Genomic DNA, 20,746 nt, shown 5'->3' with positions numbered 1-20,746 from the left:
TGTCTGTACACATGTATGGATATCAACCTGTTTTTTTTATTTTTGTAGCCACTTCTCTCTTCATACTCATTTTCTCCTCAGAAATGTTTAGCCATTAAATAATGAGACCAGCAGGCCAAATTTATACGATTCATCTGATTTCTCAGAATTCAGGACATGATAGCCGCTGACATACAACATAAGGTAAAAAAATCAACAGCGTGCATGCTGACATTTTAATTTCATGAAACATCGTGTCCATACAATGAGAAAAATGGAGTTGCTGAATCTAGATGTAGCATTTGTAAAACTATGAAAACAAATTAGGACACTGGATGGCCGTTACAGCGTATCTCGTATTGTGACCTGACAGACTTTTCAGTCACTAGCAATCACTATTCACGCTATTCAGAGCTTTGTATTTCCAACCCGAGTTCAGACATGATTTTTAAGCTAAACAGATTAGAAAGACATGAGCACGTCATTCAAGAAACATCTGGAAGGGCAGGTGTGACTACTGGAGCTCAGCTATTTGATTTCTCTTGTCAAATCTAATCAAGTTGCATGTGCATAAGTGGAAAATGGCAGGTTTTTTTTCTTTTTTCATATTTCAATGCTGCGTGTTAGGGTTTATTTATTATTTATCCATCCTTTACACTTAGTATTTGGGTATTTAATTCTAGATGTATAGGACCTGAGTGTGGCCTGAGTGTGGTTTATGCACTGTATGGATCACAGAAGGCAGCAGGAGCAAAGATCACCTACTGAGCCGGATATTTCTGGTATTTCTGTACACTGTTGTTACACAAGCACTGCCAGCTCATCAGGCTGAATATCTACAAATGGAAGGCCAAAAATGTCAAAGGCCTGATCTGGCCTAAACTGATTAAAGACAACACTGATGAGACTTATGCATGGCAGTTCGCATACTTTGATGTCTCTTGCAGCTGGCAAGAAAATGAAAATGAAATCATGAAGTCTTGGGGTGTGTCCATGGATTAAGGAATGTTACACAGAAAAGAACAAAGAAGGTTTCTGTTGTTATTCAGGTAACAGCAGAGGACAATCTTACAGACATGCTTACTGATAATTCACATAAGCACTGTCCACTTCAGCTGGACCTTTTGACCTACAGACTCAGAATAGATTCTAAGACATTCATGACGCATGTTCTCATACCATCCAGCCGCAAATTACTTTTATGCACCACAATTTGTTTGTGAAACATTTGGAACTTAGCACATCATACTGTGACAAATAAATCTTCACCATCAATTCACAATCAGTACATTTTAAGATGTCTGAGTAGTAGAAATATATCACCATGAAAAGTACACAGATGCTCCTATTCCAGCAAACCACCAGCACAAACACTACAGAGCACTGCTTACACTTGTCTTTTGCTGCTTCAGAAAGGCCTGCCACACAGCATGCATTCACACAACCTAATCTAGACAAAGCACACTTGGTGCTTTTAATTTTGTGAGGGTACTTTCGTGTTGCCTCTCCAGAGGCCTAAATTCTAAATTGGCAGCATCAGTTGTGTTTCTGTGATATTTTCTCTTTCAATTGAATTAATGGCACTAGATTTGATTCCAATGATTATTTTACAGGTCAGGAGACGTGCCAGATGTAACTCAATTAGCATCTGTTAAGCTGAGGATCTACAGACCTCAGACACAATCACAACACAATGTCGGGGGCTCTCCATCACCATGGTTTCCACACACACACAAACATTAATCATCTGCTAATCAGAACTTGCCCCCACTCCACTGCCACTGCAGTGCTGCCGCAATTAGGAAAACAAATACTGTGGTTTTACTGCAAACACTGAAAGAAAATGAGTTATTTGACCATGTGTTAGTGGAAAATGCAGATCATTTAACCACAAGTGATGAGGGTTTATTTTTAAAACACTACTAGGGTAAACCACGGCCAACAGAGTGCGCTATATACCAGCGAATCCCCCCTCCCTCCTCTTTGTTTGGACGTCTCTGACAGGGCTGGCTTCTAGGAATTTTCAACAAACAGTGAGATACGAGTTGTCTGCCAAATGTCTGGTCATGCTTTTTTCAAAATGTGAATGACGTCCCAATGCACATAGGATATTGGAGTCAGATTGCTGTCTGCTTGTGAAATGTCTGTGATCAGTGTAAGTAAACAGCATGTTAACAAGCACAATTTCTAAACTAGAGGCGAATGAAAAATGCATTGAGGTTTGTCACATAGGTTTTTTTTACAGTTCAGTTAGGCAGGAAAATGTAGCTGACTTGGTAAGAAGGGAGGGCAGATATGATGTTTGCTGTTTGTAAAAAAATAACCAAACATATAGTACATATAGTATAGATTTGATAAAACCTGGAAATATGGAAGCAGTGCAGTGTCACAAGTGCACAAATTCATCTTGGTTATTCAGTAGCGACACACTTTGGGGAGAAAAGGACCTTGCAGACAGTGTTAAAGAAAAGCAGTGCTGGGGATGGAACAGAAAGTGGACGTCACATACCAAAAAAGATGTACAAGGCTGGGGAAAGCATGATGTCAGCTGATATGAAAAAGGCCTGAATTGTGAGCAGATCTTAAAAATCAGTATTCTCATATGAACAATACAGCACATGACTACTTGTATGCCAGATTGGAAGCTCGCAGAGTCGAGCCTAAAGAGAATCATAGCCTGACAGCTGCATGTTTCGATAATTTACCAGCTCAAGAGCCAGATATTTCACTCGGGAGTTGGTGGAGAACAAAACAGAGGTAAAAGGAGAGTGAATAATAGGCTCACATTCATCAGGTGTCCAGAAACTCCAAATGAATACCAATGTTGCTTTATAACTACTGGATGTGTAAATAACAAGTTCATATCAACTTCACAGGGTGATAATGCTGAAGTGCCGCGTCTGCAAGGGAGCAAAATGCAATTCATGCAGGTTGCAATCTTAATCAGATTAGTTGATAATTAGTTTTTATTTTATTAATATTTAGGAATGTGGTGTTCATTTTCGTGAACAAATTCACTTCACCGTGGTCTGCATCCAAGTAATACTCAGCATTTCGTCTGCTGAGTGCTCTGTATCTGGCCACAAAATACATGCACAGTGCCCAGAGAGTGGGAGAGGGGGGTCAACAGTGGGTCGCAACTCATTTTTATGCCACGGTGCCTTAGCAGCTTTATACAGCCATGAGTTCACGGCTGCATTGACATGCATTAAGTATAAAGGCCATTACATTTCTACTTGCCTTGGTGCATGTGGGCAGAAGCATATCTCATGAGGCACTTACAATACGTCAGGTTGTTTGTATGACATGAAAGCTTGAAAGCCTGTGTTTCCATATGCTCAGGAGCATTTAGGTCCTGAGGGAGCTGTGAAGAGTCCTTTGCTACAAGCTAGATAAAAAAGGTGCACAGACCACATGCAGGCATTATGCTTATTGCCGCACTCAACAGTAACACATGAGTCGGACTACAGTCAGTTTTTTGTAGACAGGGTCAGTGAAGGAGCAAAGTTCCAGCTCAGACGGCCGATTAGCAGGACAGATCTTGGCAGGAAGCCGCTGAAGTGCAGAGATGCCTGCTCCTAATGGGCCAGCACTGCCAACTCTCCCCTGATGATGAAAGGACTGTATGACCATGACAGTGCTCAAATGATGGCCACTTATAATCATCACTCCTTTAATATTCAAGGCGGAAGTGAAGGCTGACTTTGTGCTATTAGCGATGGCCAGCTTACATTTGTCACGCTGGTCTAAATGAGACTTTCCATGTAGTGTGTCACATGGAAAATGCTGCTGAAGACAGGCCTTTAAAAGCCAATAAAGGCATTCCACAACAAGGAGCAAGGCAGTCAGCGGTCCACTATGTTCCACCTGGGTGTCAGCGGCAAGCCTGCAGAGCTTAGAGTGGTGAGCCGTCCTCCTGCTCATCCTCCATGTTTCCAGTGACATGAACACAGCAGTCAACCAAGCCGAGACACAGCCCGACTTAGCGGAAATGGAGGACCAGAGATTAAAAGACATGGGACCAGGAGGGGAACTGATGGAAGTCAAAGTGCAATCTGAAGATCTGCATTCCACCCACAGTGACACAAGGCCTCTGATTCACGACAGGGATCCCAAGAGAGTCAACAAAAGTCTGAAGGTAACTAATGTGCACCGCCACAGAGATTTAACCAACAGAACACACATAGACAAAGGCTGAGATGTGTACTTTACGACTGGCGGCAAAGAGAACTCAACGGGTCAGCACAAGCTGCACCGTTGCACCGTTCCTCCTGTCTCCACTGAACCAGATGTGACTGTAGTAATGCAATGCTGAACTGGAGCAGAATCTATGGAAACAGAATGTTCCAGATGATTCATGATGATGAGAATCCATGCAATTTACAAATGAAACTAAAAATGTCTATGCAGGCCAATGACCTCAGGTAATTTAAGACCGGCAATTAATTCTGGTGAATATGTTGCAAAATACTGACCTCAAGTGGACATGATCGTACACACACTTCTCTTTTTGCCCCTGTCTTTATGATCCCACACTGCAAAGTACAAGTGATTAAAAAAAACAACATAAAAAAGTGCTTAGTGCAGTATATTTGTGAGCATACCCGTCATCATTCTGCATGTTGAGATTTTGTAACATATAGTTTGCATGCCTACATATGTAAGCCCCCGGCTCTCAGTATTACATTTCACTTATGCTTGGAAAGAACCCTCTCTTAAAATCAGTGTCTGTGTGTGTCTTGAGGTCACGTTTGAGGATGTGATTGCAGAGCCTCCTTCGGTGCGGAGCTTTGATAAAGTGTGGCTGTGGAGTCACGCCCTGTTTGAGGTGTCCAGGCTGTGGTGTTACCGCTTCATCTCCCTCCTCCTGGCGGTGCCGGTCTCACTGGCAGCAGGGCTTCTCTTCGCTCTGCTCAGCTGCCTCCACATCTGGTAGGACTGTTGTTACACTGAGATGAGGTAGACTCACAGGCGAGGATGAAATGCTAAATGTTTTCCTGTATATAAGGATTGTTTGAATTTGAGATGGTAACTCCAGATTTCCCCCTCAGTAGGTTTTTCCCCCCTTTTTAGGAGCCTGGAAGAATTTCTGTTTGTTATCAGTGGGATGAGCTCACGTGTTGTCCCTGTATCTCTCCAGGTTGATCATGCCCTGTGTGCAGCTGCTTCTTATCAACATGCACTGGGTCCAGACTGTCTGGGGCAGCATACTGAACATTCTCATCAGCCCCTTCTTTACCAGTTTTGGAAAATGCTGTGGTCAAATCACCGTCCATCTGGCAAAGGATGCAGACAGATAGAACAACATGCCGTGTGAATGTTTGCTCAAAACAGAGAATATACAGAATGAGCAAGTGGTAACAGATTACATACTAACTCCTTGCACGTTGGTTATAATCTGCATCATAATCTTGATTATTTTGTATTTTTGCTGTCATGATATTTGGCATGTTGTCCCTTCTCTAATGATGCAAAGTTAACCCTAAGAAAGGCCCTGAACAAGCGTGTGTTTATGGAATGTGCTGGGTAAACGGTACTAAAACTATTTAATGGGTAATTACAGAAAATAGGAATGCAAATGTGTATAAATCATTGCAGTTGAATTAGAAAATGATCTATATAAAACTGTAAAGCAAAAGAGACCAACACACATTCAGAGGTGTTGATTCAGGGAGTTGAGAGCAACTTAACAGCCTCTTTGAGAAAGACTAAATTATAGCATTAATAATATATATTGATGTAAAGCCACTGTAAAAAAAAAAAAAAAAAAGTTGAATGAAAACACATTAGTGAATTTTAATAAATGTTTTGTCTTTCTTTGATTGCAATGTACTGAAATGTCTTGTGTGGAGTTAAAATATTTGTTGTCATTTTATTACTGAAGACGAAAAGATGTAAAAGACGTCCCCTGGTGAAGCAAATCATCAGACAGCAATAACAAAGATGCCAAAGTAGCTTCACATTCAAATCAGATCCAGTTCATATCAAACACCGAGCACGTGGCACAGCACATTTCTGCAGACAGCAACAACATTTTTCTGTTTTAAATAAAATCTATTTGAGTTCAATGCAAACATCATGTCATTAATATGAATGTGGTTCAGATAAACATGACGTGTGCTGTGCAGACAGAGGAGCAGAGTTACAATCTACCAGTCCCATCACTAGTCTAATCATCAAGCTGGGTTTGAAAACGTCTTTATTTACATTGTGCAGCACTTTTCAAAGACTGCTAGAAAGTGCTCTATAGAGCAAACTAAAGAAAATCAGCTGGGCATGACAATAAAATGTTAAAAGAAAACACTGCTTTATTCACATTACTTTGATTTAAACCAAAGTAAAAAATGACAAGTGTGTTGGCTGTGAGCAGTTTGACATTTTGGGAAGTGTGTGTATTCACTTTCTTAACGAGAGCTGGATGAGAAGGTTGACACTGAACTGACAGACATGAGAGTGGTGTCAGTTTTCTCGTCTAACTCTTGTCAAGAAAGAGAATTGAACTGTAGCACTGAGGATTTAACACAAACAAAGTACGTTAAAAACCTGCGACAAATGACTGCTTTCAGAAATTAAGATATTAAGAAGAATATTACGTGTGCTTAACAAAAATTAAGAAGTATTTGGTATGTGCCAAATGTTCATTTCAAGGGAAGCATGACTGATATTTGTATAGTAACCCGGGTTACTGATACCTACTCTTACCATTACATTCTATATGAGTCTAAATATAGATCTGAGAGTGTGTGTCTGTCTACATTAAATGGAAGGCAGGAGCGGAGAGGTATGCCCACCATGACTCTCTGCTGAGCTATTTCTGTCCCTCTGCCTCAATGCCTCTCTCTCCACTCCCTCCACTGCCACGCCAAGAGTGCTCCTCTAATTGGGTTGGCTCCGATCACATGCGCTCTGATCCCAGTCCCCCCCCTCCCTCCTCGTCCCTGTCTCAGCCACCAGGGAACCAGGGCAGGGAATGCCAATCCATGTGCCGGAGTCTCGCTTCCTGTACTTTTCTTACACCTGACCAGCTAAGATAAATAGCGACAGAGATCTGGGGGTGCCATGAGTCCTTGTACCAGTTTTCATAGGCACCTCCTCCTCTTCCTCCTCTTTTTGGAGTTTGTTTGTGCAACATGCTGATATAGAAAGCGATGACTGATAGCAACAACTGCGCAGTTTAGGATGACTGAATCAGAGTTTTATTCTGGGGGACTATTGAGTTTTATGTGTCGGACCTTTCTACAATCAGAAATATGTGGAATCACACACTTGTCAACTACCTTGTGTGAACTCTATTCTGCACCAAATGAACCACTGAACCACTTTATTGTAAGGATGGTGATTATGCTGATTGGAATATGATAGCAAACGACGTATCCTCATTTCTCTCTCTCTGAGTCCCACTAGCTGATTTGCATTTTCTTTAAAGTCGATGCAGCTCTTTAACAAGTTTTGGGGCATTGCACAGGCACAGAAACATGAACATTTCCAAATACTGCATGCAATATAAGCAGATCTCTGCTAACAAGCCCTCCGAACAACAAAATAGCACAGGCTGAAATTTACAATCTATATGTCGATAGTTTAAGGCTGGAGCACAGTGTTGCTATTCCACAGAGTGTTAGTCAGCTGCAGAGTTACACTGACAGATGAGCTACAGCAGATTTTATCCAGCTGGCGTAATGCCAACAATTAAGATGACATCTCGTCAACTACTGTACATCAACTTAGCTGGACTTTGTTTAGGCCACCTCCCCAACTCACATACAGTCATCAAGCATGATGAAAGTGATGAACTGGTGAATTTTGCTTTAGTATTTTTATGTGAATTCCTACATTCATTGCTATAAGTGGAAAAAGTCTGTGCCAGTACTTCCCTTATTGACACTGCTGGTGTGTGCATCAGCAAATCATCAATATTACATTTTGGATAAAAGATACCGATGTTGCACAATGTTTATTTTTTTTTAACCAAGGGGACAACTATTTCAATTATTAGAATTGACCAGGCAGGTGAGCGTCACGTAGTGCCTCCTGGGTAATGCAGTTTATCAAGTTTTCACAGAACCTGACATGGAGAGAGCAGAGGAGAGCACTTCTGACAAACTTCTGGTGCACAAGAAAAAGTCACAGTACAAACAGTAGAAGTGCCAGTGCTGCGTACCGGTGAGTTCAGGCTCACCTCAAGTACTGTCTGCATTAATTACGCATGGTGACACTCAATCTATCTCTTCTGTTGTGCAATGTAGCTGTAAACACACAACTATTTTTTTTTTGCTTTTCAGGATTAGGGCACAAAACACTGTCTCAACTGAAGCTGGAGCAGGAGGGTGTGTTTGCGCTCGCTGCCTCACTGTGTGGTGGAAGTTCATGCCACTGTGCAAACCCTGCCCAGTTAGCCCCGCAACTCCATGTGAAATGTGACACGGCCCTGGGTTCTCCTTTAAGGCATGCCTTTTCTGTCTGTGTGCATTACATTGTGTGTGCGTGTTTGTGCATTTTCTGTTTGTGTGTGTGCAGGGTGGGGGTCAGGCCTCCATTTTTACCAGGGCGCCTGCAGCAGCTGTCCACTGGCATGCCAGAGGGAGCGTCACAGTGGTGATACAGGGGTTCAGAAGAGAACTGAGCCGTTTGATCCAGGAAGGTTCGCTCTCGCCGTCTCCGGGCCGTCCAGGACTTGTAGCCATGGCGGATCAGTACCAGTACAACACCAACGAGGAGAAGATCGTGAAGGACAGCCACACCAAGGAGATTGATCTAATTAACCGAGACCCCAAGCAGATCAATGAGGACGTGGTGAAGGTTTGTGCAGCATGGAGATGCCGCCCTGTCACAGAAAGGATTAAGATCTAAGCTCCTGTCTTGGCATGTGAGGAAGCATGCGGAGAAAATGAATAAAGTGGTTAGTAGGAGCAAAGACAGGAGAACAGGTTATTATACTGTCGGCAAACTCCTTAAATAGACCAGGAGCTATTCCTGTGGCCTGAGCAGGACATAGAGTTTATTCTGGGGATGGGGTAGAAGAGTGTGAAACTGATACACTGTGGTTGACTGTTTATCCTACGATTGTTGCCATGCTAATGTTCTCAGTGAGGACAGGACCAAATGTACAGATAACAATATTGATAATATATAAATCCTTTTTTGTTTGACTGGAAGGAGTTCATGTTAACACGGTCAGTGATTTGGTACATGAGTTATCAGCACAGCATGTGTTCATGTGTTCAGTGTGTGCATGGCTCAGTTTGAAATGATTTACTTGTCTGCTTACGTCTGGTTTCAGACATCAGGGAGCTGCTCAACATGATATGCTTTTAAAGTGAACTGTTTAACTTCACTCCCAGGAGCCTGGTAGAAGAGTTACATAATCCACGCAGTATCTTTACAAGAACATTTATGATTCATGTTTCTCCTCTGCCTTACCATCAAAATAAAGTGGATCTGTAATATCTATTGAAACAGTGTCCCTAATCAGTCAGTTATCCTCTGAGCAATCAGATTTACCAGCTTTGAGCCACACCAGTGTCCATCTTTTGTTTCTAAAGAGCACAGATTGTTCATTTGCTGAATTTGGCAGTGGCTCTGAAAGACCTTGCAGAGAAAATATAAGCCTGTGCATGTCCAGCCATTCATTCAGAGGATGATCTCTGGCTGCCATCTCTGCAGGAAACGGACAGTGACTTGTTGCTTCCCTTGCTGATCCTATCCAGCGGTCTGGAAGAAGAGAGAAGGTTTTAGATGCAGGGCGCATCTGCCATGATTACAGACAAGTTGATTAGCATTTCATAGCCAAGTCTCATCTTAGAGTACAACACTGCCCAGAGGACCAGGTGGCACATGCTGCAAACAAATTAGACCAGCGTACAGTTGCTCTCATACATTTTACATGAGGTGAACTTCAGTCAAAAGACAAAATGTGTTGGACTAAAGCTTTTAGATATGATTTGGGCCCAGCATCAAAAGCCATTCTATAACTTCGCCTGCATGCCACTAGATTAAGTTATTTTTTTATTCTATGAAGTGTAACAGATAATTGGTTTCTCTGCATAAATTTGACCCTAGCACTCTTCAGCTTTCACAGGCATAATCCTCACACTTAACACTGGCATGAGTGTATAACTTTGAGGCCACAAAGGTCTGGTGAAGGGAGAAGGGAGAGGGATAAAAGCAAAGCTCGCTCAGTGATGTGTATTAATGACAGCCTCTTGTTAAATTTCCTGTTAGGTGGAGTTTGAGGATGTCATAGCAGAGCCAGACGGCACACACAGCCTGGACGGGGTGTGGAAGCTCAGCTACACCACCTTCACCGTGTCCAAGTACTGGTGCTACCGCATCTTGTCTGCTGTCTTCGGTATCCCTGTTGCTCTGCTCTGGGGCTTCCTGTTCGCATGCATCTCATTCTGCCACATCTGGGCTGTGGTTCCCTGCATCAAGAGCTGTCTGATTGAGTCGCAGTGCATCAGCCGCATCTACTCCCTCTGCATCCAGACCTTCTGCGATCCCTTCTTCGAAGCCCTGGGCAAGATCTTCAGTAGTGTGCGCGTTGCACTGCGCAAAGAAGTCTAAGTACTCGCACAGTGGTGTTTATAGTACGATCGGATGATGTGTGGTATCTTTTTATACGCCATAAGATCAGTCCTGTCTTGCTAAACTCCCCGATACTCCTCCTCCTCCCTTCATCATATGCTGTTCCCCACCCTCCCACCCTCAAGCTCTCCGCTCTGAGTCATGGCGTGCCCAGTGTGCCTTTTGCCACCAGACGCTCTGTGACAGCTGCAGCCGCCAACGTGGTTCTGTGACAGCTCTGGCACTCCTGGAAGGCTCAGTGCGCCTCACCGAGGGAGACGAGGGCCGCCTGCCACGACGAGGATCATTTATTTGTGTCACAACAAGCTCAGACCATAGCTGCTCATTCACAGCAAATGAAACAACGTCCGCTCTGCTGCTGCACCTGCGGACACTGCCTGTATGCATTACATTTGGCCCCGCTTCAAAGTTACAGTGATGCTGTATGTTGCTGTGTGTGGTATTGTTGAACTTTATATTGATTGAGTTGAATTTGAGAGTCATGTGTGTCACATTATTAGAAAAACTAACAAAAAGAAAGGAAATGAATTTTTTTTCTCTTCATAATTATTTTGCTTGATGTTTTCTTATGTATTCTGACATATTTCCCTCTTCAGTTGTGATGACTCCAAGGGGACTAACAGACTTTCTGGAGACCTGCAGGTGTTAGGAATATGCTTGGAACCAACCGGCAGATGATCTATTACCTTTTACCAAAGCATAATGAGTGGAATACTAAACCTGCATATTTCAGTCAAGTGTGTGTAAACAAGTATGGACCTAACTCCTGATGCAGTAAAGTCATGAACTCTCTGTGAGGCCCATTATTTTGATTACATAGGAAAGTATCATATGCTGCTATTGTGTACCTGCAATGTAGAAAGGCAAATTATACTGAAACTAATAGATATGTTATGTTATGTTATAACAGGTAAAGTAGGCTGCAACCATTGGTTCAGTGTTTGATTGAAGGTATGTTATGTGTCTTGTTCTGTGTGTCTCGTTCACCACGCCGGTCTTTGTCCACAACCTCAGTGTTTTCCTGATTCTTTTTAGTCCCTCGTCGTGCTGTGAAATGCACAGCTACAGTTTATATGAGCTGAACCAGCACGCTGTGTCAAAGCATTATTCTGATAAATGAGCTGGACTAACCGGTGTAATGAATGAGCATGAGTGATTTATTAGCCGAATCTATAGCGAGACCATGAATATGTATAGATGAATATGTTTGGTTTAACTGAAATACAACAAATTTTCCACAAAAGGTCTCAAGATTTTATTTGTGCATTTCTTTATATTTTTGCTTCCTGCGAATGATTAACTGAGCTTGCACAGTTACGTGCTGCACGCTTAAACTGCCCTCCACACTTATTAGGATCTTTGAGAATGGAAATGTTACTGACAATCTTTGAAATTCATAGCAAAGGTCTTTGATGTGGTCTGTTAAATGGTTTGTGCCAATTGTTGCCTTTAAAAGATTGATGTCCTTTTTTGTGGAGAGTTTCTCCTGATAAAACATTTTGCATGGGAAGACGATTGTCTTATTTAAGGTCATATAATCAAGTTACAGGTCAAGCAAACGCCCCCTGAATATAATATTCAAATAAAAAATATATACACTTGTTTAAGTCAAAATATGGCTATTGCACTTCATTAATTAATCCTGCAATCCACTCGATAATGAAAGTAAAGCAACACTTTAAGCTAAATATTCCTGCAATAACCAACCTGCTTGCAATGGTAATTCTGTGGTGTTGGGCTTGTATTGTAAGCGGGGTGTAAGGCGGGCGATAGTAAGTTGAATAATAGAGTTGAGAGCTGAATCAACACCTGTCCTACAGCTGAACATTAAAACATCACAAAGTTCTTATTTTATTGCAGAAACATTGTTGGATTGTTCTTATTGTACAGATTTGGCTTTAATTCAGGTCTCTCCTCCTTACTGGCAATAATAATTGATGTGCTGTAATTAAAATAACAGTTCACGTCCTCAGACTTAATTAGCTGTGCAACAAAGAATGCTAGGAAGAATACCTTTGTTATCTCTTCCTGCAGGATAATGCACCATGTCACACAGCAGCTGCCTGGAGATACCTCCAATGGTCTGCACAGTCCCTAGATCTCGACCCAATAACGCATTTTCGGGCTGAAGCGTACAGGATGTTCAATGTTTCAGTGTGCTGCCAAAAATTTACAGGAACTCACTGACGTTATTGATTCAGTGCGGACAAACATCCCTCTAGAACATTTCCAGCAACCGTGCCAAGGATTTCTTCAGCCAAATTGGGAGGCAAAAGGAGCTCTAATGAGCACCAGCTAGGTGTGAATAATAAGGCTGTCAGTGCAGTGTTGCTGCTTTTGTTCTTTTTGTGCTTTATTTATTTTTTCTGAATATATATGTCTAAATCTTTACCAGTGACAGCCATGACATCTCACATCTAACAATATCTCAAGTAACAGTTTACATGTATGCAATCCATTGCAAATGTAACAAAGTGAACAACATTGTACACGATACTTAGACCAGGTGAGCAACTTCATCATAACACAGACAAACAGGATCCATAAGCTTTGCTGGTGACAACAACAGGATCAACAGTCAAGACTGTTTTTCCTTGACTTTCTCTGCACTGCGAATATGTACTGCACATCTTACACAGGAAAAATATGAAAACAAACAAAAAGCATCAGGTGATTGCTCAGCTTGGCCATGATTATCATGTAAGTTTTTATAAACAAAATAACGCTGAATAATATTCTGTACATTTTTTTATTTCACAATTCCATTTCCACTTTACGCTGTAAAGTACTGTAAATAAAACAGTTAAGACTTAAGTTGTTTCTTCCCTTCTGGCCTCGAACAGCGAGCCTCAGGGCGGGAGGTATCTGAACGAGTTGAACTGCTTGATGTCTTGCGGCCGATGGCATCTGGCGACAGGCAGGTGGGCAGCTTGAGGGTGGGAACGGAGGGTGGATGTTCATGTGGTGGAAGTCTGTGTGATGCTCCTCTGACTGCTCGTGCTCTTAATGGCAAAGGTTGAGGAGTTGCTCTTGTGACTGGAGTCAAAGTCATGCTCGCAGCGGCACTGGGATGACTTGAGGTAGCGAGCGGAGCAGCACAGAAAGTTCTGCCTAAGATCCTGGAACAGATGCCCGGCGAAGCACATGTAGATCCAAGGGTTACAGCAGCTGTTGAGGCTGGCCAGCAGCATGGAGATGATGAAGGGCATAGCTGCAGGAGATGAGACGGAGAGAGGAACGTTAGTGTGCTACAAAAATGAAGCAGCAGATGGGTTTCTCTGAGAAAGTCAAGCTGTTAGTGGCTGAAAGCTTGTCTGCTGCCATTCGTATCATGTAGACTGACATTTACATTTTATGCACATGCATTTTGTTTTACTTGTGATGATTTGCAACTTGATCTCAATTCATGCTTTTTAGACATGCTGGTAACATAGAGTTGAAGATGGAGATGGGTGGTCCACCACTCTGCAAGATCTCAAACTACTAGATACATTGCAATGAGGTTTGGTACAGACACACAGAACATGGTCCTGAGAGGATGAGTTTTAGTAACTTTGGCAATCATCTGTCTTTTCCTCTAACGCCACCACCAGGTTCACATTAGTGGTTTTGAGTGAAATGCCTCCATAACTATTAGATTGACTTTCCCTTTTTCTAATCTAGCAAAATTGTAAGGTAATTTTTTTTTAACTAAAATGAAATGTTAGTTTATGATCAAATACCTGCTAAACTAACAATTTTACACTCAGCCTCAGCTACATCGTTTAGAGCTAATTAGCAAATGTTAGCATGCTAACACAATCAAGTAAGAGCATGTTTAACATTACATGCGAACACCAGCATGTCAGCTTTGTCACCGTGAACATGTTAGCCCACTGGCATTAGCCCAGCATGCTAGTTAGCAGTCAGAACAGCCTCAGAGCATCTAGCCAATGTGGAATCAATTAAAAGTTTCAATCATAGAGTTACAGCTGCATGATTAACACTATATCCAGAGGGATTCTCTGTCCTTGACATCAGAGGTTTCTGAGGAAGGAGGTAGTTTCATTATATTCGTCACTCAAGGATGAGAAATAAACACCAGAGAGTTTAAGAAAGTACTGATTTTCTAAAATTTCCTGCAAAAGCACCTGCAAGGATAGCAGGGGGGAGGCGAACACCTTCTTCACACAGCCTCCTGGCAACACATCATGACAAGCAACCTGCAGTGGCACGTTGGATGACATTTAAGCTATGTCAACTCCACCATCCAACTGACATTTGGCAAATGAGTTTCGGATTCATGTAATTGACTCGTATGCCGTATTTAACCTCTTCTTGCTGATTATTAATCTTTCTCCCTGCCTGTCTGCGCTCCCGTTAGTCTCATGGCGTCTCTAACGACAGTCCCCGAGCGCTAACGAAATTGTTCCGTGCAAATGATCTCTGGCATGAAAGTCACGCACGATTAACAAGAATTGATTGTCAGCCATTAAGGGTTTGATTTATGAAACTAAAACATGAGTTAAAGTGTGTGTAGATCATTCAATTACCGTCTCTCATGGTGTCATAGGTTTTATAATCTACTTCTGAGTAAGCGTTGCGTCCTAAACTGTCAGATGTACACATGAAAATGCCAGAGAAATGTGGTAAATACTGAAACTATTATGAAACGTTCTACAAACAGGCACGCAAGCACGCCTCCATCTTCCAGCTGATATTACACAATTGTACAATAAAGCGCATAAGCCACGCATCAACTTGCTCTAACGCAGACTTTAATGGTGCCGACGTGGATGGAGAGCACAGATCATTGGCGACGGTGCAGAAAAACCCAGCTGGTGGTTATTGAGCATTCTTATCAGGGCGGACGAGAGCAGAGCCTGGGTCTAATTTGAATAACAGGGGGAACGATCACGAAGGAGTCTTCAGTGAATTGGCTCACGGTGTCTTTCACAGGAGAAAGACAAATCACACAGTGAATGAGAAGGAAGAACAATCATCCGCTGGGTGGCACATGTGTCTGACTGTCAGAGCTGATCCCAGGCAGCCCAGAAGACTCCTTTGCAATCCATTAATGAGAACGCTTAATGCTGGTTCTGGTTCCGTGGAGGTAAAGGTGCATTAGCACTAATCTGCTTTCTGTGCACTATGTAGGTAGTGACCTTTATAAAGAAAAAAAATGTAACACTTGGAGACTGAACACTGGGCTTTATGTCCATCGGGCATTTAATTCAAATCAATAGCAGAGTGTGAGTCAGCGTCCGAGGGCACCGGCTCAGCAGGCGGACATGTTTGTGCTCACAGATTTCTGGGGGAGCTTGTGTGAGTGTCTGAGTCAAACCCGAAGGTGTTTTTTTTACGTTACTCCACATGATGAAATCGGTCTAGCTCTTAAATGTGAAATCATGGTGACGTCACTCCTACAAAGCTTGCGGGAATGGGCCATTTTATCGTCTTCTGACATTTCCTAAAATCGCATCGATAAGCCTGATGGGGTGCTTATCGTCCCGTCTGTGAAAGGTCCCAGCTCCTTCACAGAAAATCCAGCTCGCTAAATGTAACGAATGGTGGCATTTTTGGTGGAACTTTGAGGGATGATGCAATTTTTTTTTTTCTTCATGCGCATAAAAGATGACAGTGATTGTCATGATGAGGGGTCGAAATTTCGTTCAAGGGTGTGTGTTTGCTACACCTCTTGTCCGAGTTTGGAGTAGTAAAGGAGTGGTTCAACATTTTGGGAAACACACTTATTGGCTTTCTTGATGAGTTAGATAAGAAGATCGAGACAACTCTCACAACTGTGCACTTAATATGATGCTACAGGCAGCAGCTGCTTAGCTTAGCTTAGCATGGAGACTGGAAACAGGAGGACACAGCCAGCCTCGGCTGTTCAAAGGTAATGAAATCTGCCGACCATCACCTCTAAAAGCTCTCTCACTAATATGTCATATTTTGTTTGTTTAATCTGTTCAAAAACTGTGGTTTTTGAAACAGGATCTTCCGTTTTACGGGGGACCATGTGCTGGATTGTTTCTTGGCCAGGCAACGAGCGGAAGCTCAAGGAAGTTGCTGCTCCTGGCCAAGAAACAGTCGGCACAAAGCCAGAGATATCTTTGGACAGAGCCACACTAGCCTCACAACTCCGGACATGCACATTTCCCAAAATGTCAAACTATGAACTTGGACAAATCATGCACCTGGTTGCTGATTGTCCGAGGGACTCGTGAATATTTCATTGCAGAAGATGCGATTACTTCAGTAACGGGCCACGGTGGAGAAAGTGTGGGAGTCTGCTCAGTCACTCACAAACATGCACAAACAGACTTTTTTCTGTGTGGAAAAGTGACCGCCAATGAAAAATAATCCATTTGAATGACAGTTTTCATGTATGTTAATGATGCTGTGTTTGATGCAACATATCGGTAAAATAATAGAAGTGATTATGTGGAATAAGCCGTGTCAAATCATAATCTGTGTTTGAGATCAGCTGCAATCTAAATATTTGCTGTAAGTCTGCAGGTTGCCTCACATGCAATGATCACACGTTAGTCATCAGTCTGACTGTATGTGCTCCTCACCTGTCGCTAATCTGTCACTGCAACACAAACATGCTGTACAGGTACAGTCTGTGATTCAGTGTCCCAACAATTAATGTCCCCACAGTCTGTGCGGCGGAGAGGTTCCTCCTTCAGTGAGGGCTTCCTGCTCTAAGCTGCGCGGACTGCACGCTCACTTTGCTGAGTATGACTCTAATGGACACTTTATCTGCACACACATGACCCTCCAGCCTATCTTTTGTACACAAACACTGGCACGTGTCACTGCCAATTCTGTCCTTTCTGAGTGCTGTTCACGTGGAGGGAAGCCATCAGACGTCAGCCTCCTCCCTGCACTGATCCAGGCTCTACAGCAGCAACGTGAATTATACAATTTCTTTTCCATTTCTGCAGGCTACTGCTACTTTGAGTGTCGTTGTGAGATAGCATCAGAGCCAATTACTGCCAATTCCTCAATGCATCCAGCAATGTGCCCCCTCAGCACCGAGGAGCTGAATGACAGCAAAGTGCGTTGTGCAACTGTTTAGCTGCAAAGTGTAAACAGCTGGTGTGAACGAGGCAGCTTGAGGAGCATGGCAGCGATGCACAAGCAGTCAGCTGGAACCTTTTACACAAACACACAGAAGCTGAAAGAAAAGAGCCGAGGCCTGGAGCAGCAGCAGCGTCTGTTTACTCTCGGCTCATCAAGAAACTTCCTGACATTATCTGCCTATTTTGGTCTGTTTTTGTGGAAAATGTTTCTCTTTTTGCTTCTTTGTCTGGGGAAATAACAGCGAAGTTTAAATAATAGATGGAGGCTGCTTGGAAAACAACTTTGTATTGTCCTCGGGGTGATTGTTTCTTTTCACTCACATATCTAATATTGACATATTATTCTGCCAAATCTTGAACAGCCCTAACTGGATTTAACTTCACTTTTCCACTACAGCAAACACCCAAACAGACAAACTCTAATCCCATTCCGATCAAACACATCTTTGCTTCTCGCAAGGTTATTACTGAAATGAAATCATGGAAAGGGCGCAGAGGCACGCGGCGCAAAAACACAGTGGAGTCAAACTGGCATATTAAATCTCTGTCACATGGGTGCGGCCACGGCCCAGCAGATCGATAAACAGAGGGACCACATACAGTACACGGCTGCTTAGTGGCCTATTGTGGTTAAATGTCAACGACGCACTCCGACGTGCCCCGCAGGCACAAGTACAAGTCGCCTGGCGCGTGGTGGCGCACACTAATTTGATTAATGATTAGCCGTCAGTCGCTCTCCGCAGCGCCAGGGGGGTCAGAGGAGAGTTGAAAAGTCTGAGCGCGGTTTTTACACTTTAAAGGCCTTATTGTCCTGTTTTCTTACTACATGGCAGGTGAATTATTCTATAGAATCTAGGAATGGATGAAAAACAAACTATAGGTCTGTTTTCCTAATCTGTGTGGCCGAAACAGAAACATTAACAGCACCAGAAAACATTAGATTAATAAGTGAGATCAGCTTGTAGTGTAGGTCAGTTAATTTAGAAAGGACAGCATGTTCTATGTTTACATTTGGATGGCTTTACAGAACTGAGTATATAGTAGGGACGGTTTTGCATTAAAAGTACTACTGGCACAAACACTCAAATGTCACATACTGGGATGTAAATGCAATTCGATGCAAAATGTATTTGTTTTTAGCAGACAGCAGCAGTAGCAGCAGCAGTTCAAATTATGCTCTACCTTTTGGTTTTGTGTTGTTTTTCCTCGCGTCAAAGCTTGTGCGCTGTGATCTGTCAGAGCTTCAGCTCAGTAACTGTAAACTATGTGCCAGCCGCACCGCACCCTGGCTGCGTTATTTCTCCTGATACTGATAACTGCAGAACCCGGTTCTCCGTGAGTCATCCGTAAAACTCGAGTGACCGACCCTCCTTGATGAGCAGAGCAAAATAAACTCAACTCAGGATGCTGTTTTTTGTCTCAACTGGAAAAGCAAGCGCCGGCATTCTCGTGCGTAAAGAGCACTGATGCGCACAGCAAGACGGATGCGTCAGTTCCAAATCTCCATTCATTTCCACTAACCCAGGTTGTGTAAAAAGAGGGGAAAGATGGGAAGTGTGTGAGTGTTTCAAAATGCCTCCGATGCGTAATAACATTATGAGTAAATGAACCTTTTGCGCAGCAAGGGCGCACGCTCGGCATGATATAAAACTTTAAAATTGAAACCTACCCTCACGCGGCGCTGCTGGATCCCACGCAGACCACATCTGAACAGAGAAAAAGGGGGTCCAGCAGACTATATAAGCCACGACGATCACAAAAGTCATTTTCACCGTGGTGATCTTCGCCTTGGAGATGAGCTTCACGCTGCTCACGCGGGCCAGCGTGTTGCCTTTGGAGGTTTTGGGCGTCAGGCTTATGCACTGCTCCCGCCTCGTCTTCAGTTTAAAGTTTTGCCATATTTTGAAGCTTATCAGCCCGTAGCAGATGCTCAGTATTGCCACCGGAATGATGTATATGGTGAGACTGATCCAGGTGATATACGCTTTGGCTCCCCAAGGCTTCACGAAGTCGCCCCAGCAGTCATACACTCCGGAGCCGACCTCCCTCAGGGAAAAAATGAACATCTGCGGGATACTGAAAAGCAGGCTCAGCACCCAGGAAAATATGACATAGAAACGGTCTTTTCTCCTGTGCAGAGAGCGAAGGGGCTGACAAATGGCCAAACACCTGTCTACGGACATCAAAACTAACATGTAAGTGGAGGCGAACATCCCAACGACCTGTAGATATTTCACCAACCTGCACAAAATGTCCGGTCCATAGAACCGAAATGTAATGTCCCAGATAAGTTGAGGGAGAACTTGAAATATCGCCACGACTAGATCGGCGATGCTCAGGTGCTTCATGAAGTAATACATGCGGGACTGGCTGTGCTTGGTGGTGTGGATGGCCAGCAGGACGCACAGGTTCCCCGCCAGTGCCAGAAACAGCACCAGGGCGAGCACAGTCACCTCCACCTTCGCCACCTCTTCATTCCTCTTCAGAGGGTTCGTCTGATTCGACCAGCCGGTCCCGTTCACGAGACTTGAGTTCCGCCAGGATTCGTTGAATTGCCAAAAGTCACTTTCATTGGAAATACTTTCCATTGCCGCAGTCTCGTCCTCTGCAGATGCGTCAGGCTTGTGCAGTCATGCAATGGCTGAAACGGTCACCTGAAGGCTCCCTAAGTGACAAAGTCTTCCGTGCGTCCTCACAGGTGACAAGACAAAGCGTGGGGCTCAAAGCATGTTTCAGGAGGGATAAACCGGGACTGGTTGAGCCTCAGCCACCCATGCTTTCTGAAAACTGAAGATGGTTGAGAGGAGATTTTTCCACTTGTCTGAAGAATATGAAATAACACGTGGGCGCGAAGGGAAAAGTAAACTTAAGGTGCAGAAATCTACAAAAAAAAAAAAAAGCAAAACTAGGGTGTAAAATACATGAGAAGCATATAAGTTCAGAATAAATCCAAATGCTTATTTTATGGTCCAACACAAAAATAAAACGAAATACATGATCTTTGAAAATCAAAATGAAACTCTGGAGAATAAACTATTACGAGAAAAAAATGCTGCAGAAATTGAAAGCTCCATCATCATCTCTGGCAGGAGCCGGAATGGCCAGCATTACGG

At 43.2% G+C, this 20,746-nt stretch overlaps 3 protein-coding genes across 3 annotated transcripts; 2 read left to right on the top strand and 1 right to left on the bottom strand.

The window, feature by feature from the left end:
• The first annotated feature begins 3,922 nt into the window (after window positions 1-3,922).
• On the top strand, window positions 3,923-5,279 carry LOC121624170 (caveolin-2-like). Its single transcript, XM_041961807.1, has 3 exons — window positions 3,923-4,117; window positions 4,724-4,911; window positions 5,120-5,279. The coding sequence occupies exons 1-3, from the start codon at window positions 3,923-3,925 to the stop codon at window positions 5,277-5,279; spliced, it is 543 nt and encodes a 180-aa protein (XP_041817741.1).
• A 3,308-nt stretch (window positions 5,280-8,587) lies between these two features.
• Window positions 8,588-12,126, top strand: cav3 (caveolin 3). The gene is made up of 2 exons (XM_041957783.1): window positions 8,588-8,778; window positions 10,201-12,126. The coding sequence occupies exons 1-2, from the start codon at window positions 8,662-8,664 to the stop codon at window positions 10,540-10,542; spliced, it is 459 nt and encodes a 152-aa protein (XP_041813717.1). The 5' UTR covers window positions 8,588-8,661; the 3' UTR covers window positions 10,543-12,126.
• A 1,275-nt stretch (window positions 12,127-13,401) lies between these two features.
• On the bottom strand, window positions 13,402-20,343 carry oxtr (oxytocin receptor). The gene is made up of 2 exons (XM_041947783.1): window positions 19,303-20,343; window positions 13,402-13,774 (listed from the first exon to the last, which is right to left on the bottom strand). Exons 1-2 carry the CDS (start codon window positions 20,219-20,221, stop codon window positions 13,521-13,523), a joined length of 1,173 nt encoding a protein of 390 aa, XP_041803717.1. The 5' UTR covers window positions 20,222-20,343; the 3' UTR covers window positions 13,402-13,520.
• Window positions 20,344-20,746: the final 403 nt, after the last annotated feature.

This window comes from Chelmon rostratus, chromosome 2 (assembly GCF_017976325.1).
Source record: "Chelmon rostratus isolate fCheRos1 chromosome 2, fCheRos1.pri, whole genome shotgun sequence".
NCBI lineage: Eukaryota > Metazoa > Chordata > Actinopteri > Chaetodontiformes > Chaetodontidae > Chelmon > Chelmon rostratus.
This window is presented reverse-complemented; position numbering and strand designations above follow the sequence as displayed.